A 26,171-nucleotide genomic window follows, 5' to 3' on the forward strand; every position below is an offset into this window, starting at 1 on the left:
CGGAAGTGACCGAATCCGCGCTTATTTTGCTTATTTCTCAGCAATTACACAATTTCTTGCAGAATCCTTTGGCACATATTTTTTATTCATACAAACAGACACTTGGGTGGTCATTATATTAGATTCTGTCAAAAGTCATTTTGAGATCGTTACCAAAACTGGAATTTATCTTTAAAAGTTAAGAAATTAAATTATAGAAAGCACATATGCTGACCAATTGTCTAAATTAATTTTGGTCGGCTTTGTCGTGCAATTCGGTATGAGATTATATAAATACCTGTATAATGAATGATAACCCTACCTGTGACAGTAAGAGTTTTCCAGTACTCATCAGATCTTCTAAACGTCCTGGTGTGGCTACAACAATATCAATCTAGAAAATAAAAGAAATATTAATAACTAAATAGTATTGTATTATGTGATGATTAACACTAGAAAAAATGACAAAAAACCTTAGTGTGGTCCCACATGTTGTTTTGTGTGAAAGCTAGATCAGGAAAAACATGTGGTAATGAAATGAAAATTTCAAGTAAGCCCAAATTATTTCAAAGGACACTATTGTTCGAAATGAGCATACTGCGGTATGATAAACACTGTAAGAATGTTTCCAACCATTTCTATGCAAGAACTCGAACTCAGCTTGAAGGTCAAAAATGTAATGTAGTTTTTTCTTTTCTGATTTGCTCTGAAGCACCTTGAGCATCTGTATGTCTTCTCATTTTCAATAAAAACTTGTTTTCATTGTTGAAAATCACACTTTCCCTCTCCCCTATAGACTGTCGTTGAATAATGCAAACACGAAATTGGCCCATGATTTCTCATGTAAATGGTCGAAAAATTATATTTATGAATGCAATTCAAAGACTTTTTCCTGACTTACTCCTTTAAAGAGCGCGTCTACTTGTTCCTTGGCTGCTTGTCCTCCAATGATCAACAATTCTCTAAATTCGAGAAAAGGAAATATAATAAAAAATGATATAATATAGTTAATTTATAATGCACCGATTCTCTAGTTGCCTATTCAGTATAGTCCAGTAGACGGTCTCATAGGCCATGTACAAGACCTGGAAAAGTTGTTAAGTACAAGGTTTTTTTATTGATTCGTGTTCTAGATGGGTATTGAAGTAAATTCAGCTTGGTTGCCACCTTGGCAACCTTGAGCAATTTTTTTAATTAGCCTAATTAGCATAATCATCTAATTAGCATATGTACAATATGTAATATACTACTTCTTTTAAACCAGAAAGACTAAAAACATAAATAATATCATTTTTCTAAGAGGTCCTGTGACGTTGAATCCATGCATAACAATATTTTAAATATCTAAGTTATGCAATTATCGTAATCAGGCTAATTAGCATAATGAGCTAATTAGCATAAGTGTAATACACTGCATATATGTATTCGTGGATGTCTATCCAGAAAATTCCCAATACGTAAATAATGCAACCCTTTTATGGTTTCTATAGTGAGGAATTCATTTATGACATTATTTTTTCCATTTTAACCAATGTAATCGCCGTAATTAGCATAATTAGCATAATACACTAATTAACATATATGTGTGCAATATATATAAAATACATGTTTCTTTGCCATTTCATATCGAGAATGCCCGAAAAATTAATAATACAGCTATTCTATGGTTTTCTATGGCGAGGAATTCATTTATGACATTATTTTTCCATTTTAACCAATGTAATCGCCGTAATTAGCATAATTAGCATAATACACTAATTAACATATATGTGTGCAATATATATAAAATACATGTTTCTTTGCCATTTCATATCGAGAATGCCCGAAAAATTAATAATACAGCTATTCTATGGTTTTCTATGGCGAGGAATTCATTTATGACATTATTTTTCCATTTCAACCAATGTAATCGCCGTAATTAGCATAATTAGCATAATGCACTAATTAACATATATGTGTGTAATATATATAAAGTACATGTTTCTTTGTCATTTCATATCGAGAATGCCCGAAAAATTAATAATACAGCTATCCTATGGTTTTCTATGGCGAGGAATTCAATTATGACATTATTTTTCCATTTTAACCAATGCAGTCGCTGTAATTAGCATAATTAGCATAATCAATCTAATGCACTAATTAACATATATATATTTATATATATAGATTTATTTTTCAAAGTACTTCAACAGCCAGAAAACATAAATAATAGAGCTATCCTATGATATTATTCTATAAGGAATTCTTTTGTGAAATTATTTTTTTCCGTTTAACAAATGTTACTCTTTTAATTAGCGTAATTAGCATAATGCGCTAATTAATTTATGAGCAATATTTTACAAATTAATATATATTCCTTTGTCATTTTATATCAAGAATGCCTGAAAACATGAATAGTACAGCTATCCTATGATTTCCTATGACTAGGAATTCACTTATGACATTATATTTACCTTTTTACCAATGTAATTTTCGTAATTAGCATAATGCGCTAATTAACATATATGTGCAATATATATATATATTTTTTATATTGAGAAAGCCTGAAAACAAACAATTACAGCTATCCAATGGTTTTCTATGATGAAGAATTCTTTTGTGACATTATTTTCCCCGTTTAACAAATGTTATTGTGTAATTAGTGCAATCAGTATACTGCGCTTATTAACATAATTAACAATATATATATATATATATTTATATATATACATGTATATATATTCCTTTGTCATTTTATATAAAAAATGCCTGAAAACATGAATAATACAGCTATTTCATAGGTTTCTATGACAAGGAATTAATATGATATCGTATTTCACTTTAAACAATGTTAATGGTGTAATTAGCTTAATTGGCATAATGAGCTAATCAAAGTGGAACACAGTAGTTTTGACTTTGAAAACAGCTATTGCATAAAATATTCACGTAAGAACAATTCATAAGATGTCCATTGATCCAAAATGGCCTTAGACCATGATCAAGTGACCTAACATGTGTGCAAAACAATCCTTCATCCTTGATTACCCATATATGTTTATGTTTCATGAACTAGATCCATAAACTTTCTAAGATATGATGCCAAGTTAAAAAATACCCCTAACATGGCCAAAGTTCATTGACCTTATATTACCTTTGATATTGGTCATTTGACCTGACATGCGCACTGGATATACAGGGATAGGCCTATCCATGGTTGCATTTATGTCCAAATTTCATTAACTACATCAGGATCCATAAACTTTTAAAGTTATGACAATTCCACAAATACCCCCAACATGGCCAAAGTTCATTGACGCTAAGTGACCTTTGACCTAGGTCATGTGACCTAAAACTTAAACAGAATATTCAGTATTACTTGATTACCCTTATGTTTAAGTTTCGTGAACTAGGTCCATACACTTTCTAGGTTATGACGACATTTCAAAACTTATCCTTGGTTAAGATTTTGATATGTATTCCCCCAACAAGATCTTAGTTCATGGCCGTAAATGACCATTGACCTTAGTCATGCGACCTGAAACTAAGGCAAGATGTTTAGTAATACTTGTATAATTTTATGTCCCAGTTTCATGAACTAGGTTCATTTACTTTCTAAGTTATGATGACATTGACATTGCTTGGTTTATATGATATCAATGTTGACGACGCTGCCGTTGCCGCCGTCGTCGGAAAAGCGGCGCCTATAGTTTCCCTCTGCTATGCAGGCGAGACAATAACTACAGTGACAACGAAATATATGTATTGCACCTGTATTTTAATTACCACTAACCATAGGATAGCTGTATTTTTCATGTTTTCAGGCACACTCTAACTAACATAGAAAAAAAATGAAAAAATGAAAATCCATAATTTATTGTTTTAAATAGACATGAAATGAAATAGTCCGAAAATTTGCTTTGCCCAATTGATCGTGGGCCCGGCAGCCGCTGAGCAGGGCCAGATCGTTGAGGCTCTATCCCTAATCGTTGAACGTCAAACAGGGTAGCAGCAACTCCCATCTTTTAACGTCTTTTGGTCTGACGCGGCCGGGGTTTGAACCCCCGACCTCCCGATTGTGAGACGGACGCTCAACCAACTGAGCCAACACACCGGTCATAGATCGGTAATTGCACATAGATGTTAATTAGTGCATTGGGCCAGTAATTCTAATTAAGGCATTGACATTTGTTAAAATGGAAAATTACTGTCATAAATGAATTCATCAACATAGAAAACATTAGAAGAGCTGTATTATATATGTTTTCAGGCTGATGTAGACAATACTTTGACACAGAAATCTATTTATTGCAAATATATATTAATTAGCGCATTATGCTAATCAAGCTAATTATAACAATAACATTGTTTAAAGGAAAAAGATGATGTCACAAAAGAATTCCTCATCATCGAAAAACTATAGGATAGCTGTATGTTTTCGGGAATTCTCACTCAGTATAAAATGACAAAGGAATATATATATTGCACACATGTTAATTAGCGCATTATGCTAATTATACTAATTACGACAATTACATTGGTTAAAAGGGGGAAAAATAATGTCAGAAATTAATTCCTCGTCATAGGAAACCATGGGATAGCTGTATTATTCATGTATTCGGGCATTTTCGTTATAAAATGACAAAGGAATATATGTATTGCACATATATGTTAATTAGCGCATTATGCTAATTATACTAATTACGACAATTACATTGGCAAAAAGAGGAAAAAATGATGTCAGAAATTAATTCATCGTGATAGAAAACCATGGGATAGCTGTTTTATTTATGTGTTTGACATTTTCGATATAAAATGACAAAGGAAAGTATATATTGCACATGTATAATGGTAATTAGCGCATTATGCTGATTATGCTAATTAAGACAATTACATTGGTAAGAAGGGAAAAATAATGTCATAAATGAATTCCTCGCCATAGAAAACAAGCATAGGGTAGCTGTATTAATCATGTTTTCGGACATTCTCGATATGAAATGACAAAGAAATATATATTTTTATATGTATTACACATATACATGTATATGTGTTAATTAGTGCATTATGCTAATTATGTTAATTAAAGTAATTACATTGGTTAAAATTGAAAAAATAATGTCATAAATGAATTCCTCGCTATAGAAAACCCTAAAAGGGATGCATTATCTACATATTGGGCATTTTTTGGATAGACATCCACAAATACGTATATATTACACTTATGCTAATTAGCTCATTATGCTAATTAGGCTGATTATGATAATTGCATAACTTAAACATTTAGATTATTGTTATAAATCGATTCCTCGTCACAGGACCTCTTAGTAAAATGACATTATATGTGGTTTTTAATCTTTCTGGTTTAAGAGAAGTAGCATATTACATATCGTAATATGCTAATTAGATGATTATGCTAATTAGGCTAATTAAAAAAATTGCTCAAGGTTGCCAAGGTGGCAACCAAGCTGAATTTACTTCAATACCCATCTAGAACGCAAATCAACAAAAATACCTTGTACTTAACAACTTTTCCAGGTATGAAAAATATCTACTGGACTAATATGGCACCTGGGTTGAGAGCAACACACTGTGGATCAATTTCTTGCTGAAGGAAATAACGCTCTGGCTAGGATTCAAATCTACGACCCTCTGATTCGAAGGCGAGAGTCAGAACTACTAGTATTAGACCACTATATCACTATGGGTTTTTTTAGGCAAGGTGTATCATTAAGAATTAAAAAGAAAGACAATTTTAACCCATAAAGGTACATATTACATATGATTTATGATGGGAAAGCAAAAGATGTAGAAGCCAAAATACAAATTGGTACAGTGTGTTGGTGCCCTTCCTCAATCCTTACTACATGTATAGTAAGCTAATCACATCACATTATAAAATAGCAATAGAATGAGAACTGCAAAATTACTGATTTTTTTTTAATTATTTTCAATTTTGACTTATGTTATATCCAGATTTAATTTTTTTAATATGAAAATGAAAAAAAAAGAAAATTGTTGCCAATTTGAGGAGCCAAAGAAAATCAATCTTGACTGTATAAAAGCTGTGTACCTCAAAGGTGAGTGAAAGCTTTTCAGATAAGATATCATTATTAACAGGTCCCATGCAAAGGATTGCTCTTCTTGAAATATGACTTCACACTGCCCTCCCTACACCCCCTCCAAACTAAAGCTGAAATGTTTCAAATCTTAAGAAATAAATTCTTATGATATTCCAAAATTTTAAAGTGTATCATATTATGGTATCATATATGACACAAGAACTGGGGTGTTTCACAAAGATTTAAGTATGACTTAGGTCGCACTTAAATGTCGACACGTACATGATATGCAACGTGCAATCTTATTGATCAATATGCAGTAGTGCGCGTCCTCTTGGCATGATCTGACCAATGCTGTCATGCCTTTTTTACTACGCGCAACTAGACATTTAAGTGCGACTCTAAGTCATACTTAAATCTTTGTGAAACACCCCCCAGGTCATATGCATCTATCGAACAGTTTTATGAAACACTCCACCAGCCTGGTTGGATTTATATCTCATCAAGGTCTTATTTTCTACCAGTACTCACCTTGGGCAGTGCGTTGTAAGGTGTTTTTTGAAGAGTCTTATCTGGTTCAAAGTCTAAATAAGAAAAAAAGGAAGAAATTCAAAGTCAAAATACACCGTAATCACAGAAGCAGCATGAATAAATAATGTATCATAAACATGCTTGAACTCTGTAAATTCTTTTCCAAAAATCCTTCAAAAATAAAAAGCTGACTCATAATTTGTCCCTTCCCAATTTATTATTTTTGATTTTTTTTTCATTTTAATTGTATCAATTGGTATAAGAACATATCAATGTATATAACAAATATTTGAATAAAATTGAGGAGAGGGTGGTAATTCATACACAGAATTTAAAAAATTCTGAAAATAAATTTTGACTTTCGAAAATAAATATATTACATTCTGTATGTGCTCATTTATGCATGAGATCATTGATAAATTTAATTATAACCCTGCCGCCTCCAAAAAAAAATTATGAAAGTGTAGACTAAATCACAAACTATTTTTCCTGAAAACTTTTATGTTCAAAAGTACCGCCATCTAGATAAAGGGTGGGGGAACACAGACTTTGTGTTATGGTTCTATTAATTGTAAGAGAAAGGTGTTTTATATTTTTAACTGATACAGATGAATTGTAAGATTTCTATTACCTGTTCAGCAAGTTCTCGTGATGGCTAATGAAATAATAAAAACAAACAAGAAATAATTATATAAAGCCGACTCTGAATCAGTTTGTAGCAAAGTTTTTGGTCGATTGTAGGCTTATGCTTATCATAACCATGACCATTTAAAATGATTTCAGTCATTGTCACCACTTTGAAAATAAGGTTGGAGTTTTGGAAACAACAATAAGGTCCATGGAGCTGACACACTTTCATTTAATGCAGATGATTATTTCATTAAGTTACATTTTTTTGTAATGCCTTTAAAAATCACTTCCAGCTCACATCATAAAGATGACAGCATTGCTGTATCATGCTTAATATTTCCTACTCTGTTACATTGACATGACAATAACATGAGTAAGAGATATGAAATGTTAACGATTAACTATTATTGCTTAAAAAGCACCTTGAGCCAACTGAGCACTACATGACTTCTTTTAACAATCACATTTTCCTTTAATAAAAAAGTTCCAAAAAGTAAAATAATATTATTTGAAGCTTGATATAATGCTAGAAATACTAAAATGTTTAATGCAAACTTTGTGGTCACCCTGAAGTCTACATCGGCAGCAGATAAAGTCACAGCAGATGAAGATGTAATAATGATTTAGAATTTAATTTCCAACACAAAACTTCCATAATCATGTCCATGAAATACAACAAATGTTCACTCAGATTTTGAATACATGAAATTCTACGACAGTATACTTACTTCGATGATGATTGCCTGAGGAGCGTTGGGTGCTGCTTTTGCAGGGCCAGCAAGCCCACCACCTGGATAACAGCAAAAAAAAATTCTTGATACCTCATGGACCTTTAACCAGACTTTTCAGATTTAACCAATTTAGTTTGTGATCTCTTATTGGCTATGTGCTATAAATAGCTAGTCTTAAATTGTCACCAATATTTTTCTTTAATATTCCTACTTTTATTAAAACAACTTTATTGTCATGGTGGACTTCTGCAATACATGTAAGTTGGTGAAATTGAGGGGACTATTAACTTCTCTGTAATACTGTAAACATTTGTTTTGATGTTCAAATATTCTTGTTTGGATGTTTTATACTGAGAAATCTGCTACTGCACAGTGGAATGTCTGAAACCTATCCAAAGATTCCTTCATGATCACCAAGTATTTTGTATTTATTTATTTATTGGCTGATTCCAAACACTTAGCCTTTATTTGCTTTTGAACGTAACCTTTTTTATGCATTTTGTGTACAGGATTCATCATGTAAAGTAGGCAATGAAACTCCTAATCCAATTTTCAAGAAAGTAAATCAAATTTCATACCCATGTTTGGAGATTTGACAACACAGTTTGAAGGCGCTTCACAGATAGCACTGTACCCTTTCTGATAAAGGAAAAAAGAGGGATAAATCAATTAATTAGAAATATACCATGAAAGCATTTCACTTTAAATACAAGGGGAAAATCAGAGGGGGTTCCACAAATAGTTTAAGTCTGTCTAAAAGTCATGTATATTGCATAAGTGCACATGATATCTATCACGTAATCTCATGGAATGTTGAATATGCAGGAGAGTGCATCTTATGAATGCTGTTTGACCCATGCAGTGAGTCATCTATATAACACATACAACAGAGAGCTTTGATTTTAGACACAATTAAATTTTGTGAAACAACCCCCAGATAATTGAAAGAATCTACATAAGAGGCATAAAAAACAATAACAAATAAATAAGAGCAAATCTCATTATGAGTACTGATGATTCTGTTTTAAATAGACTAACCAAAATATGTCAGTTTTTCCTGCGCAAGAAATAATTTTTTCTTCTCTCAGATTCAAAAGGAACTTCTTCTAATATTCTGATCAATGAATTTTATATCTAGAAGCTTTTGTGCTTGCTTCTTGAAATAGAAATTGACATGAATTTATGATCTTTGCTATTGCAATGCATACCAAAAATGGCATATTTTAAACTTTGAAAATTGTTATCTACTTAATCAGACACCTTCACTTTAAAATTGAACAAAATACAGCAATATGTCACATAAATTAGACATAGTAAAATATTACCATGAAATGTGCAATATTAAAACAATCAATAAACTAATCTTAAGAAATACAAAAATTCTGCATCATATGTAAAGAAAGGAAATGAACTTGTGTTGTTATACAATCTCTTTCTTCTTGATATCTGCATATACTCTGAAAACAATATACCGGTACATCAATTATCATTGAAAAATAGAAGAAAGATAGTGAATAAACCAAGACAACTTTACAAAAGAAGAGGAAAATTGAGAACTTACAAATGGTGAATTCTTGAAAGGAGTGAGACCAAAGTTGAATTTCATCTCAGCATTCTGTAAATTACAACATCAAATTAGTCCACATAAATACAGATATCAAACCAGATACAACAGGTGACAAGTTTTGAGGCAATGATCCCTGAATAGCCCCCAAATAGTAATAGTTTAGACAAGTTATATGGGTTACACTTCATAATTCCGAAGGTTCGTAATTCCGAAACACGTGAATTGCCTATACCTCGATGTTCGTTAATCCGAAAACGAAAAAGGGTTCGTTAATCCGAACATTTGTGGCGTAATTCCGACGATTCGTTATTCCGAAGGTTCGATAATCCGAAAACGAAATAAGGTTCGTTGTTCCGAAGGTTCGTTAATCCGAAAACGAAATAAGGTTCGTTGTTCCGAAGGTTCGTTAATCCGAAAACGAAAAAAGGTTCGTTGTTCCGAAGGTTCGTTGATCCGAAAACGAAATAAGGTTTGTTGTTCCGAAGGTTCGTTAATCCGAAAACTCATACGTCAAAATGGGCACTTAGGTGATATTTTCACCTTAAGATTGTCATCTGCTTGAAGTCATTGTGTGTTTGATAGTGATTAAGTAGAGAAAAACTTTTTTGAAGTGACTTCTTATTATGGCAAAATGTATATTTAGGCTTTATTTTTCGGGAGAGAGTATAATGAGCGAGCGGCTTGGTAAAAACAAATTCAAAAGTGAAGTTGTATAACGTTTTTTGTGGTCAATCATTCTTAAAATGGCATTATTGCGAGGTGTTGCGAGCGTGAATCACAAGCTAAAACTTTAGGTTATTTCAATAAAAAATGAAAATTAGTTTTTAAAAATCCGAGCAGATTTCTGCTGTCATTAAAAAGATGTGCATCTAACTAAAGAATTAACACGAGCGCAAAACGCGAGCTTAAACATACACTCTTAAAAATATTGGGTGAAAATGCTCCATGATGGTAATTATGTATCCAACCAACATTGGGCACTTCTTTTGGGCATTATTATTTATCCAGTGTGATGAAAATTTGCTCATTCTAAAGTAATTTCTGCTTATTTTTTAACCTTACTGGACAATATGTTTCCCGCATTGGGTAAAATACTGCCCCAAATTGGTTGGATACATAATTACCCTCGTGCTGGTTAAAATTTTGCCCAATATTTTTTTACAGTGTACTGACCAGAAAAGGAACCTGTTAAAGAAAGCATTTAGTGACCCCTTTAGGATGCATATTTCACCAATCGAATGAGAGTGCGAAGTGCAAGCTGAAGATTTTCAACATTCCAGCCTGAAAACTTAACTTGTATACTTTAAAAAGAGTATTTTATTTCGAAAAAAACATCAAAAAAGGCATATTTATTTTTGAAAAAGGAACTCTCTCTTTTTGGAAAATATATAGTTTTTTATTTCATTTTTGATGCCCCCTGCCTCCCTCCCGGCAGATCCAATTTTCGTCAAATAGAGGGAGGGGGGGGCAATTTTTTTTAGCCATATTTTTCCATGATCGGCAGTTTAAAGTTGATTTTTGTTTGTTTCTTTGAAAGGGTTGTCCTAACAGTCAATAATTAGCTTTATCCTTATAAAATAAAGTAAATATGTAATAACATGATAAACCCTTTTTAAATAATGCTAAAATGCTAAAATAATATATAAGCTCTGACCTGATCTAAATGGGACATTTTAAGAACTTTTTGCAGTTAGCCATGAAGACGATGCGTGTTTTAACCAATGGCGGCGGAACGTATTTTTTTTTTGGGGGGGGGGCAAAGCAAAAAAAAAAGGGGCCAATAGGGGCAATTTGGTGCAAACGGATATTTTCACCATTAGATTATCATCTGTGTAAAGAGGTTGTGTGCTTTGTAGTAACTAAATTGAGCACAATTTTTTAAGTGATCACTAAAGTTATATATTTACGTTTCATTTCTGCCAGCGTAGAGAGCAAGCGGTTTGGGGGAAAAAGTCAAATCTGAAGATGTAAAATTCACCTTTTTGGTCAATTACTGTTAAAAGGGCATCCTTGTGAGATGTTGCGAGCGAATCACGTGCTCAAACTTTTGGAAATTTCATGTGGGCCTAGAATGATAATATTGATATAGATATTATTTACCCAGGGAAGCCACTTCAGTTCTGAAAACTATTCTCCCAGCTATTATTTTTTTTTTTACAAGAATGCTTAGAATGTCCAGTTTTCAGGTTGGAAAATCTGAAAAATTTGGCTCACGTTTCTCGCTCGCATCAGGTATTGTTTATTGAGGAACTCATTCTATTCCTGATTACAAAAAAATAAGTATGAAATGTCCAGTTTTCAGGTTGGAATATCACAAATTTTAAGCTTGCGGTTTGCGCTCTCATTATTTAGTTCGTGAGATATATACTCTATTCATGAGTCACTAAATGCAGTCCTTAAAAGATTACTTTCTGAAGCCTGTTGCATAAAACTTTTTACCTGAGAAAACTCTGGTAAAAAATGAAAACTAAGGTTAGTCTGATTTCCATCATTGACTTTAGCACAGGGCAAAAACTGTAAAAACAACCTGAGTTTTCTCAGGTAAAAAGTTTCATGCAACGGGCCCCAGGTCAGTATATAAACAAATTACAGCTCGCCCTCGCATTAATTCTTTAGAAAGATACACATCTTTCTCACGATTACAAAAAATGCTCCGAATGCTCACTTCGCGTCTTGTTACATGAAATGTCTACTAGTTTGAGCTTGCGATTCGCGCTTTCAACATCTCACAAGGATCATTATTAGTATTATTTTTATTACCAGCAGAAGCTGTTATTAAAAATGACATCCCCTCCAATACAAATCCTATTATCTAGAGGTTGCTCGCACGCTTCCAACACACTTGATCCCCTGCATCTTTAATTAAACCATTTGCTTAGGCAGCAATTGCTCAGATAAAATCGAAATTAGCCTATGCTTGATCAGGGCGCCTATATTCTTAATGAAATACATGCTTTGGCCCCAACACACGCATGTATCATCGATCGTTATTACTATCATTGCATAATATCGTGTAATCTTGTAATGACAACATCGTTTTTGTTACCAAAATGAATTATTTTCATTTTCGGAAATACGAACCTTATTCAATTTTCGGATTAACGAACCTTATTTCGTTTTCGGATTAACGAACCTTATTTCGCTTTCGGATTAACGAACCTTCGGAATTACGAACCTTATTTCGTTTTCGGATTAACGAACCTTCGGAATTACGAACCTTATTTTGTTTTCGGATTAACGAACCTTCGGAATTACGAACCTTATTTCGTTTTCGGATTGACGAACCTTCGGAATTACGAACCTTATTTTGTTTTCGGATTAACGAACCTTCGGAATTACGAACCTTATTTCGTTTTCGGATTAACGAACCTTCGGAATTACGAACCTTATTTCGTTTTCGGATTGACGAACCTTCGGAATTACGAACCTTCGGAAATACGAACCTTCGGAATAACCGAACCTTCGGAATTACGAAGCTTCGGAAATACGAATGTATGCGGTTATATGTACTTGTCGGAGGCCCTTTGAAGAAAAGGTTGAAAAAGTACTTTCATCGTCAAAAGTGCCATAATTATTTTGCTAATTTCTAACGCTATTACGCATTTACAACCAGAGACAATAATACATAATAGTACATAATTTTAATGTGCACATACAAACAGTTCGGTGGTCAGATGATCATTAAACATCATTATCAGGCAATCCATCATGACCACTTGGATGGTAGTAATGGATTATATTTTAACTCATTTTGAGATTGTCACCACGACTGCATGTAGCATTTATGTTTAAGTGTACTTAAAGGAGACACACGAAGAAAATTTCACGAAAGTGATGATTATAGACAAATTATATATGGATGGAAAGGTATTGTCTTTTTATACACAAATATGTCACTAAAAAGTCTTATAGATGTCGTGGAAATGCAAGAAATGAAATTATTAGACACCCTTCTCAGCCCCCCAGACCGACAATCACGCAGCCGAAAACGGTCGAGAATTATGACGTCACACAATCGACGTGCTCATCATCTCTCTGTGCATCATGCACTGAATCACCTTACTGACCTGTTCAATATCTTCCGAATTTACCGTTTTCTTCATGTAATGTGATATTCAATTTCTGTTTTCGACAACTTCAGACCAAACGTGATTCAGAACTGTGTTCCTTTGCCCGTTTTTATTGAATTGTGGACTGTAAAGACCAATTTTGTCCACTGCAGTCGTCATTGTGTTGCTCCACTCCAGTCAGTGAGTGAGTCGCTGCCCAAATAATATATAAGTAGAGAATCTAATCAAGAACTTGAAAATCAAAAGCAGCAATTAAGAAGTAAGATTTAATAAATACAGGACTGAATAGAATCTCACATGAAAATAAAAAGAGAAAAAAGAGCTGATAGGAATGGGGAAGGAACATAATTAAAAAAAAATCCAGAACCAAAAAAAAATCAAAGAGTTTCGAACCAGGATCCCCGCACTCATAAAAAAACTGCGTGCGTACAGATTTGTCCACAGACCATGTTATTTATGGACCGTGTTCATAACGATATATGAACAAAGTGCGTTCGCTGCAGTTGCCTCGCAATGCTTCGGCAATCCAAGTGCAATTCCAATCATTTCGCGATCATATATTGCCGTGTTTTTTTGTGGTTCCTGAACTTGCTACGTAATTAAATTTCATAATTTTTATTCAGTTGTGAAGACGAATGTCTATGCTTTATATTGATAATAATATCAATGTGGTGCAAGCATGATTTCTAAGTGAAAATATGCTTTGTTTATTCACGTATATTTCTTGAAAACAAATAATTTTTTCTAAGCTAAATATCGGTTACCAAAATATGTTAAATGTGCATTTCATTTTACTGTTCAGAAAATTCAAACTTTTATCTATGTAATAAGACCAATCTTGAGAGGAATAAACTATTCTAAGAGCAAAAAACGCTGATTGGAAAGATCGTCTTCAATGGGCTGCTGTCAGCTCAGCTGCTCGCTGCTCGTGGTGTGACGTCACTCAGCTGGAGCTCGCCAGAGGACGGACGAAGGCAGAAATATGCCATGAAAATAAGTCATTTTTGAGAGCTGATTTCTGCAAACTCTAATCACTATTTTAAAAGGTGAAGTTATATATCTGATTAGTAATACTTCCCCTTTACAATGATGACCAAAAAAAGTCATTATAAAATACTTTTGATTCTTCGGTTGTCTACTTTAACCCTTCAAACCCTATTCTCAAGAATTCTACATCATCCTTGAAATTCCTCTACATTGATTCCAGTGGGTTATAGTTGATCGATTTTGACAAGTGATGTATTAATTATTTTCAAAGCTGAGGAACTGCTTTCTCTAACTAATTAGCCGATCAGATGCAAGGATTTGCAGTAGTTTATAACATCTGTCAGTGAAAGATCACAGACAAACCTTTCAATGAAACACTCTCCGATGCTTACCTTGAGGACAACTGTGGGGTAATAGGTAGACTTGAGAAGATGACCAGGTATAGAGAATGCCAAGCCAAGGTCTTTGCCTGATAAACAATTACAACAATTCAAAGCAATTCAATTGTATCAATTCATTTTCCTCTTTCATTTTTTTAACTGAACAACTTACACATACTATTACAGCATGAAATTGAGAGGGAAGGAGGCCGATCAAAAAAGCTGAGCTGGTAGGGAGAAGGAACCCAGAATAAGTACATATCATAAAACATGACTTCAAACTGAATAACAGCATAAAGGGGATATATTCAAAGTTTACTCAATAATATTATAATGATACACATACTGCAGCCAAGGGATGAAATGTGTCTAAAATTTACAAGGGTACATGTATAAACTAAAAAAAAAAAAATAGAAAATACACGTACATATTCATAAATTGTAGAGTTACAAAACATGAGGCATATAAAAGCCTGGTTAGACCGCCCGAGCATTGTTGGAGCGGTCGTGGAGTGGTAGGGAGAGAGGATCGAATTTCGCTCACAAAAATAAAATAAAAACAATCGAAATCGAAAATAGTGAATGGTAGCGAGCGGTGATGATTTTTTTTCTCTCCGCTCCACGACCGCTCCAAGAACGCTCGGGCGGTGTGACCAGGCCTTAAAGTGGATTTATCAGAAAGGGGGAGGATAACTTCAGTGTGTAGGAATTACAAAATTCAAAGACATCAATAACCAACTGACTACTCACCATTTTTAGAGAAGTAGATTTCTCCGCTATCTAGATCCAAGTAACAACCAATGATGTCATCCTTTCCAAATGACTGCATATAAAAAAAAAAAAATAAAATAAGTAACAAACTTGTACGTACATTTCACAAATGCAACAAAATCAGTGAACATGAAAGTAAAAAAAAAACAATTCCAGGCAGCTTTATATTTCAGACATTACTTCTATGACAGACATACTTGGCAAAAATGTTATGCGCTTGTATAGAACAATTCCCACTTGTACATAACATTATTTTTTACAAGATAATTGTGTTGCAGAAGTTGTGTCACAAGTTTAATGCCGACTAATTTTCAGACAGCCACGGAAATTTCAAGGAAAGACAAGAACAGCAATTTACTACTATATAATGGAGGGATTAAAAGCTTAGGATCTGCTTTTTTTCAACAGAAGAAGAAATTTTCAACAAAATTCAAATTTATTACTAGATTTTATTAATGCCTGAGGCTAAAAAATTTTATGGTATGAATAATATGGACTCAGAATGTGTTCAAAGGTAAGTGCTCAAAGTTATTTTAAATATAAATACAAAATATTGCCCAAAGAGAGCGCTAGATGTTAAGTTTAAACTCTAAAGGCTGACAAAAAATGTAAAATTCAAGTCCTAAAAGCTGAAAATACAGTCAATGACTGCTACACATTTGTAATACTGGAATGCTAGACAACAATACACATCACTGACCTTAAATTAAAGCTTTAGTCAGGAATCAATTGAACCTTAAAATCACTTAAATAGCATTCCTTACCTCTCCGTAGGTATCAAACTGTCGTCCAAATGATTTCTTGCCTGTTCCACCGAATCCAAAACCCTGCTTGTCAGTTCCTGGGGTATGTTTCACAAAGATATTGGACTAAAAATTGCACTCAAATTCTCAGTTATGAGCAACATACAACATATCTTGGTCAGATAGTGCTCCTAGAACACTCCCTTACTACTAACTCATCAATGAATAAAATGCTAGTATCTTAAATTCATTGGCACTTAAGGCATGATTTTCAGTCAGCAGTCAGACTTGTTTGCTTATGATTGAGTTCCCACACATGCAGTTCTTCATGAATGCAATTGCAAGAAAGCTCAATCCCGAAAGTCGCCACCAAATTTATGATAAATGCTGTCTGCCGGCATACAGTGGATCACATGAATAGCATAATTCAGTAATCGGTGTAGATAGCATTGTCTACTGAAACAAATTTATCCCTCTAAAAATCCTAAGAGAATTGCCAAATTCAGTGGTCAATGTGTTGATTATGAACGTTTACTCTTTGTTGTACAACATACAGCTAAGTTCAAGATCTGGTAGAAATCAAATTTCAATAGGAAATGGTTGGAAGCAACCCTACAGTGATTTACAACAGAATGCTTATTTAGAAAAACAAACTTAGAATGATTCAGGCTTGCTTGAAATTATATTCATTCCATTTACCACATGCTTTTCCAGGTGTAGATTACACAAGAAACAACATGTGGGACCATACTATAAATGGATGTTTGGCAGAAATCATTCATTAATTTTCATTCTTTTATAATTCTGTGTATGTTTTGTTCAATTTAGTGAATGTTTTATTTTCTGTTGTTACCAGTACCGGAGTTATCTTCAACTTGCTCCTACTCATTTTTTCACTCAATACAACCTTGATAAATCCATAGAATCTCTCTCAGAACCCAAGTTCTGCTAGCTAATCTTTACTCGCTACCACATTCTAATAATTCATTGAGGAATCACCATTTCAATATGCTTGGCCATTCTTATGAAATAAACTTCCATACATATCTATTATATTTCCTGTCTTGGTACCCTAAACAATAACTAAACCTGTTTATTCTGACACTCTTTCAAGTAAAATAAAACTCTTCCCTCTCTTTGATGTGTTTCTGTTTCTTTTCTTTAGTGCCCCATGAGCATCTTCTTATGATAGATACAAGCACATTACAATTGTCTATATGTCCTAAAGTTACATGTTCAATGATTTATTTACCAAGATTCAAGTCAGCTTTGTCGGTAGCCCATCCAACTCGGCAAAGTCCTTCATCTGTAACTTCAGCCTCATAATAGTACTTTCCTATAAACACACACAAAAAACTTCTGTTCTGGAAAAAAAATCTTATACTTCTGTATATTCTACAGAATTGGAATATGGAATTCGAATTAGTGAAAATGAACAAAGTAATGAGCTGAAGACTAACTCATTGTTTAGATCTCAAATTAACAGATTTGACCTATTGATTCACAACAAACTATTTGGAGTATGCACAAAATGAAAGTGATCAAATGATCACTTGTCTTAAATAGGCCTTTCAAACCAAAAATCTAAAGAGGTAAAATTGACCCCCACCCCCCTAAAAAAAATTGGTGTGCAAAAAAGGCCCATTCAAAATGGATCCAAGTTTGTGCATTGTAAGCTTTGATCAGGTAGCTCATGTTTACAGAGGTTAAGACCTCGCCCACGGTTTAAACTGGAAGTTAACCCTGACGAAATATTGGTTTTAATGAAAGGAGAAAAATATTGGTGAAGTTTGGTAAAACTTAATCACACAAGAGAATATTGAATTTTTAGAATCTTTGATTTGTGACTTCATCTGTGAGCAGCTTCCAAATAAATCATGTAATGTAATGTAACTTCTGAAAGTTTCCATGGCGAAGAAGAGTGTAAAAGGTTTCATGGTATACCATGAAGCTTTCTTAGACAAGCGTTGGTCCTGGAAAGGACCACCCAAACTCAAGTTTTTTTTAGTAAAACATGATGAATTGAAATATTTTTCTTATAGAAAGGGGTATGAAGTAATGTGTCTGATGATGTATCCACCCAGCAAATTAAAATACTTTCATTTGTTCAAAAATGACATTTTGGGTAATTTACACGAGATGAGGAACTGCTTGTCTGTGATGTCAAAAAGTTCATAACTCTCATTATATTTTGACAGATTTTCATCAAATATTCACTGATACTTTCTCTAATTTTTCTGCTCTTAATAAAACCAACTTCCTGGTAAGAAACACTCTTCATGAATTCAGGCTTTTACATTTCTTACCTTTACCACTGACACCCTTATTTGCCCTGGTGCCATGCCATGATTGCATCTCTCGACTTTGACACAGCAGACCTTCTTTATCAATAGCTGTAAATAAAATAATGAAATAAAATTAATGATAAATATAGAGAGTCAAGAGGGGCCTAAGCTTTCGATCCTAGCAGAATCTTCGCCGGAGGCAAATTGACAAACATACAAAGTGGAACAAACTGATAAATATGTAAGTATGTGTTATTCTAGTAGTTTCAACCATTGGTTTTCAATCAGAGGGACATAGATTCAAATCCCAAGTCATTGAAGAAATTCGTCAACCCCATTGTGATGTAGTAAATGGGAACCTGGCAGGAATATATATTCCTTGAAATGATTGTGTGACTGGATGACAGCAGGTAAGGGTAATGATAGAAATTACCATCATGAGCACTCGCAGAGTAGACATGGATGCTGTGTGCTTTGTGTTCAGGTCTTTTTGCATATAGCCATGTGCATGCATGATAACAAGTAAATTGAGAACGCAAATAGTCGCTTTGACGAAGCCATTCATTAGTTTTATCAATAATTAAAAAACAAATAATAATATTGAAGTTAGTCAGCAATTTATTTTGGGGTCCAAATTTGAATAATAAAAAGCAAAGTCAGGAGGTGTTACAAGGGCGTGTGTGTAAAAGAGTTTTGTATACAAAGCTGCTTACAATACCTTTGACAATAAAGCACTGATGATAGAAATTAAAATTCAATTTTCTTACCCATCGCATCTCCTCTGTCATAAACATTCATCTTCCAAGAGCTGGAATCTAGTAACAATCAAAAGAAAATATATTTGTACATAAAACATTAATAAATATATTTTATGCTTGTCTTAAAGAGTAATGCAAATAATACAACACATTCTAAATTATTTTTTTGCTGTTCTTAACCATAGATATCATCGTCCATGAATACTAGATTGAGTAATTACACAGACAGAACAATGCACCACACCTTGAAATCATAACATCCAGTAAAAAGAAAACTTATCAGACAAGCTGAGGATGATTTGCTGGTAAATCGCTGATTATTTACACTCACTTCATATATTTTCTGTTTGGTCTACAGTACTACAAGGCAAATTTATATATAACCAGTTTGTCTTCTTACCCAAGGGAAGTGACGACCGGGGGGGGGGGGCACTCAGGCACTCAGTATATAATGCATAGTGGGTATGTGCCGCGGAGGGGACCCCCATTTTCACACTCAAATTTCCGTGCTAGCTGCATCATGCACACATGACCGTTCCATAGGGAAGCATACACACTCACACGCTGGCGATCCGTTCCAAGGACCCCCGTTTTCACAAACATTTGTCATTCCGAAGCCCGTTCCGAGGACCCTCCTTTTTCCAATAAGCCCGCTCCAAGGCCCCCATTTTTTGTCTCGCCCGCGGCACACCCCCACCACTTTTTTGGTCGAGTGCCCCCCCCCCCCCCCCCCCCCCCCCCCCCCCGGGTGACGACAAATGAAATTAGCTGAAATTGCAAAAGCTCCTACAACCTTTGTACAAATTAAGTATACAAAAATCTAAAAATAAAGCTAAAATTGAAAAAAAAAAACAGAAAACTGAAATCTGCTAATAAGGATGAACTCTCAGAACCCTGTTACCTTGCCTATTTACCATTTTGTCTAATTTCCAGTTGGGCTATACCCAGTTTGGTTAATATCCACTTGGGCTGGCCTAATAGTTTTCAAATTTTCAATTGAGAAAGTGAAAAATAAGGAGCCCATTCCACAGGATGGAGACCTTTGCAAGACCAATGGAAGATTAAACACTAGCAAAGTCTTCCAGCATTTTCCATGATCACTGATATTTATAGTATCCGTTAAATGGCTCTGAAACCCGTGAAAAAACTCTGAGTTATGGTATCAGACTATCTAAGAAAACCAACTACTTGCAGACAGTGAATATGACATTGATTTGCTTACCCATGCTAACAGAAGCAGTAGATTCCTTTGTCTTTCCTTCTGCCTTGTCTCTCAGTGTTTCATGGACAATTTGGATAACTGGTAGACAGAACGCCTAGTAGCAGGAGAGAATAAAAAAAACACACAAATAAATAGACCTTGCATCTTTCATATTGGGGCCTACTCTATAAATATTGATTACTTTGCCATCCAGTGGTAAACAAATAATGAGTGCAATGGACAAAGTACTTCATGATGTGAAAGACGAAATAATCCATTCAAAGATGTGTAGCAGAGATGAATGTATCATTCACTTCATCTTTCACTGAATGAAGTACTCTGTCCATTGCACGAATGAAAAGAACATTCATTATTTGTTTTATATGACATCTAAAAATAGATCCTTGTCATCTGAAATTTATGAAGTTGGATGCATAAGAGCATGCAGTGCAAGCATGGGCTGTTCAATTGTCGCATATACATGCTGCAAATACGAGTGCTGGTGGTCTTGGCGAGCGTGCAAAGGCCAAAATCGTATGGATCCAAAATTGCACGGTTGATGACATCATTGTAAAATGGGAAGAATGATGAATATCAAACAACCAATCAACTGACAAGGATCTATGAGGGTGTCATATAATAACTCCTATGGAATACTTTATGGCATAGCCATGAAGAATTGGCAACTTACCCAGAATGCAAATTTTTGTGCAATATTATACTAAAGAATAATAACAAATTGCAATACCCACTTAATTCTCTGTAACATTCATACCACAAACATGTTGCAAAGGCACATGGATTACAGAATACCTCAAACCAAATCACCATCCTTAAAGTAAAATGTAGGATCAATACAGAAAACACTGGCAGGAAAAATACAAATAAATCATGATAAAATTGACAGTCTGCAAGTATTAGCTTACCCCAGTTTTTCCACTTCCAGTTTCTGCAGCCTATGGAATAAACAAGAGAAAAAGTGAAAATGTTTATACATCAAAATCAATTAGACAATTCAATCTTCAACACAACAAGTCAAGTGTGTCAAGTCAAGTGTGTCAAGTCAAGGTACTCCTTGTTTTTGTTTATTGGGCACCCCCGAAGTCTATATCAGACCTTACCCTAAAAACAGCACCAATAAGCAATCAAATCATAAAAAAAGAAACATTTATTCAGAGTGTCATTGTTTTATTCCTAATAGAAATGAAATTTGTTTAATCTTTCCATATCTCTACATCAATCTTTTTAAAATGAATTAATCATTTTATTCTTTTATCCCTTTTATTAAAAGGATTCTTATTTTTTCATTTAACTGTTTGGGACCATGAATTATTCAAATCTTTACTTGATCAGCTTTTATTACTCAAATAGGCAATATTTATGTTATTTAAAAATTGCAGTTATTACTATCTTTCTTTTATATTGTTAATTTAGCCTACCCAAAATACATATGTGCATGAAAAAAAATTGCCGATCTGCATACAGAGACAACGATTTTGACACTCCCAATTGAGTTGTTAGGAAAATGATTTTGATTATTTTGTATTTTTATTATTTTTGTATTTTGGCACATTGGCATTCATCAATGTGATCCACCCCACCAAGGCTATGTTACTGTAAGGTTTCATTCATACCATAAGAACATCTCCACCCCCGAGGATGAGAGGAATGGCTTCAGCCTGAACATCAGTTGGCAACCTATGATGAACAAAAAAAGGAGAAAAAATACAATACTCAGCTGGAAATCCATCCTGAAATGAAACAGGGTTTTATAAGAATGAAAGTAAAATTTTCCAGAAAATATGATTCTCTATTTCATTTGTTTATTTACCATTTGCACAATTCTTCATTTTTGTATCATTTCAAAGATCAGCCCCTCCTTTTTACATAAACTATCAACATTGTCGGGGGGGGGGGGGGGGATTGGGTTTCCATCGAAGTAAATACACAACTTTACAAGTGATTCAGATAAAAATTAAGTGGATTTCTCAGTTGGCATTTTTCACCTCATTTGCTTAACTTGGCACATCTGATAGATTAGAAATGAAAAATAAACAAGTATTTTCAAAGTACAACAAAAAATTTTGCCATAAAAGGTAACATTCTTGTATTGATATGTTTGGATAAAAAAAAATAATTCAGATTTCTCTCAAAATCTGAGTCTGACCATTTCATTTAGGGCATTATATTTTATCATTCAGAGAATAATAAAGTAAAAAACTCGTGAATAACTTTACAAATTCTAGAGCTTGATGAATTTCCCGTAATATACTTACAGCCATCCCATTTCATCCACAGCCTGAGTAATCTCAGGGAGACAACCAAATTCTGAAGAAAAAAAAGGATAAAGCCATGCTTGATAAGTTCTGGAATAAAGAATGGTACTCTAACCTTTGGGAATGATAGGACAAGAATGATTGTCAATGGATTATGTACACTGACATACGGTATGCATTACACCTTGTGGAAGAAAGCAAGAAATTGGATGAAATTAAGCTGGACCTGTGTCACAGACATGATTGATGTACTCAAGACTGTGAATGTACTTCGGCCACGAAAATACATCATGCATTGGCCTGTGACTATTTAAATGGATTGCGCCATCTTGTGTGTTGGCTGCAGGTAAATGCCCCTTTTCAGATTTTTTTCATGCTCAATCATTACTCATGGCTAAACACTGACCAATAAAAAAATATGATTCTGCAAGAAATATGAATATTCATAAATAAAAAAGTATGAAATAGACAATTTACTTTTAAAAGAAATTAAAATGCAAAACTGGAAAAAGGGTGAATTTCATGCATCTGAAATAAGCATTACGAATGATATTTGCCAACAAAAATAAGGTTTTCCCAAAGTCGTCATGGTAAATGTGGTGTGTTTTTTAAGTTTTGCAAATATTCCTTTTTGTGATCAAAGATACAGTTGTTCATTGTATTTGTTTACCTAACCTTAACGTACCATATTTTCCAGTAAATAAACTGCACGGTTTTCCCCACTTTTTAACCTTGAAAAGTCAGGTGCAGTTTATCAAAAGAAACAATAAAATTTCATCAGTAAGCTGACTAATATTTAGAGACGCACGCATCCGTAATGTTGGGGAAGAATAATAGGAAACAAGATGGTGGCGTAAACATGCATTGGGCAAGTCTCCTCCATCTTTTCATAATATTTTTCTAATTTTTTTTATTAATTCTTGTTTAAAAATGAAATCGATAGTGGTATAAAGTTTATTTTTTAAATGGGAAAGGTGTTGGGATAACACGGAGGGAGAATAAAAGGAAACATATTTATAAAAAAATATTGGGGCTTACATTTCCCCGAAGAAGTTAAAGGACAAGTCCACCTCAACAAAACCTTGATTTGAATAAAAATTCATCAAGCATAACACTAAAAATTTCATCAAAATCGGATGTAAAATAAGAAAGTTATGACATTTCAAAGTTTCACTTCATTTCACAAAACAGTTATATGCACATCTCAGTTAGTATGCAAATGAGGGAACTGATGACATCACTCACTCACTATATATTTTGTATTTTATTATATGAAATATGAAATATTTTTATTTTCTCATCATTGTCATGTGAAATGAAGTTTCATTCCCCCTGAACACGTGGAATTCCATTATATTAACATTTTGTGCTTTAGGCAAGGTCCTAATCATCAAATTCGTAAATTGATATATTGTATAATTCAAACAATAAAAAACAAAAGAAATAGTGAGTGACATCATCGACTCTCACATTTGGATGTAACTGGCTTGTTTGTTAAAAATAAGCGAAACTTTGAAATGTCATAACTTTCTTATTTAACATCCGATTTTGATGAAATTTTCAGCATTGTGCTTGTCTAATTTTTCTCTATTGATTCAAATCAACATTTTTCTGAGGTGGACTTGACCTTTTAAATGACATCAATTTTTGGTCGTCTTGCCATGCAGAAAGACGTACGACCTGAAATTGATGACAACTAGCCCCAAATAAAAAATAACTTGGTGCCATCCCAGATAAAATACATCAGAGTGCAACCCCGAAAAAAGTTTGAAGGTGATATGTCAGTGTGGCTTGCCGTAAACGCATTTCTCTCAATGCCGACGGTGGCGGGCGGTGTGCAAGAAGATCATGCCTACGTACTAGGAGTAGGACATGTCTGGAGGTGTCTTTCCAAGGACCAATCTTCGTATCGCCCAAACCGGCGGAAAGACTTCCGTATGTCCCCTCCACTAATTCTAAAAAATACTTCTTCATAACCCTCTTCTTCCTTTCTCTTTTTTTTCCCCTCTTACTTCCGGTGGGAGCTTGGATTCGAACCTCTCACTGCAGAATGAAACATCTCCAGTCTGTCGCTTTACTCACTGAGCTAGCAGTAGCAGGAATTGATGAAAGTCATGGGTTTCATAACAGTAATTATAAAATAGCTCTTTTTTTTAAGCATCGTGATTGGCCAATACGGGGCACATGACGTCCAACTTTTTTGGTGCACTGCATGGCAGTGCAAAAGATGCGCACCGAAAATTGATATTGCACGCTTGAGCAAACCACTGCGGTAGAAGTCCCGGAAGAAATCCAACAAAACTGTACTGTAACTTTAAAAAAATTTGTGTTGCTATTTTATAAAACAAATAATGCACTCGCTCTGTCGTGTGTAAAAGTAAATGCAGAGAAAGCTCGGTTTCTTCAGATGATGCACACTGGGCACTGGCCGCAAACGGCTCGTGCACTGTACGGCATCTATCTAAAGAGATCTCGCGTGCTCTGCATTTCCACTAACAGCAACGCATTCGGCTGCATGCATTATTTGTATATCAACCGATATCACGACTAGTCTACTTTCCCAGAGTTGTTGGGTATTTATTTTTCTGTCTAAATAAACCGATGCCATTGGGAATGACACACACTCAAATTTTTGACGGAATAAAGCCGAAAGGCATATTTTTGGTATGTATCCACGTATATTCCAACTTTTCCTTCTTAAATACGGTAGGCCCTATAGGCCTAGATAATTCTTTATAAACCGCCATATTTTTTTTCAATTTTACTTAGTGGAGGGGACATACGGTACCGGTACGGTATGGAAGTCTTGCCAAACCGGCTTTGTGAAACAGTTTTGTGACATCTCGTTCTTACGTAGGTAGAACGGTTCTACGATAGACCATTTAATGCAACAGGCCCCTTAATTTGCTCATCATGCTCATGCTTGCTAGTCCAGCGCAAGCCACCACTGGCACCGGAGCTCCCTGGCCTGGGTTAGGTGCCGTCGCGTAGCCGGCGTAGCGTCGGAGACACCCACGGCCACCACCCATCCCTACTTATCTCCGATCATTAATCGTGATAAGCAGTTGTTCCCTAACTGTAAGAGCCCAAATACCTATTAAACATATACATCAAAACAATGCAAACTTTAAAAAAAAAATTATATCGATCTACCTGCAAAGGCAGTCATTGTGTGTTCACGTGTAATCGGTGTCAAAGTTGACGGTACTTGCGATTGTCATCAACCG

The 26,171-nt window shown here is 34.3% G+C and overlaps 1 protein-coding gene across 1 annotated transcript; it reads right to left on the reverse strand.

Moving 5' to 3' along the window:
- Positions 1-106: 106 nt before the first annotated feature.
- LOC121407360 (ATP-dependent RNA helicase DDX1-like) lies at positions 107-26,137 on the reverse strand. The gene is made up of 18 exons (XM_041598405.1): positions 26,098-26,137; positions 22,945-22,996; positions 22,303-22,366; positions 21,595-21,624; positions 20,690-20,783; positions 19,477-19,524; positions 18,731-18,817; positions 17,677-17,760; positions 16,446-16,522; positions 15,661-15,733; positions 14,923-14,999; positions 9,468-9,521; positions 8,485-8,545; positions 7,904-7,965; positions 7,177-7,200; positions 6,546-6,598; positions 881-941; positions 107-373 (listed from the first exon to the last, which is right to left on the reverse strand). Exons 1-18 carry the CDS (start codon positions 26,111-26,113, stop codon positions 266-268), a joined length of 1,125 nt encoding a protein of 374 aa, XP_041454339.1. The 5' UTR covers positions 26,114-26,137; the 3' UTR covers positions 107-265.
- Positions 26,138-26,171: the final 34 nt, after the last annotated feature.

This window comes from Lytechinus variegatus, chromosome 2, assembly GCF_018143015.1.
Source record: "Lytechinus variegatus isolate NC3 chromosome 2, Lvar_3.0, whole genome shotgun sequence".
NCBI classification, from domain to species: domain Eukaryota; kingdom Metazoa; phylum Echinodermata; class Echinoidea; order Temnopleuroida; family Toxopneustidae; genus Lytechinus; species Lytechinus variegatus.

Coding starts and splice junctions, on each gene's coding strand:
- LOC121407360 (XM_041598405.1), bottom strand. Junction 15,000..15,660: donor AATCTACTTCTCTAAAAATG/GTGAGTAGTCAG, acceptor ATTGTTTATCAG/GCAAAGACCTTGGCTTGGCA. Junction 9,522..14,922: donor ACCCCACAGTTGTCCTCAAG/GTAAGCATCGGA, acceptor TGTAATTTACAG/AATGCTGAGATGAAATTCAA.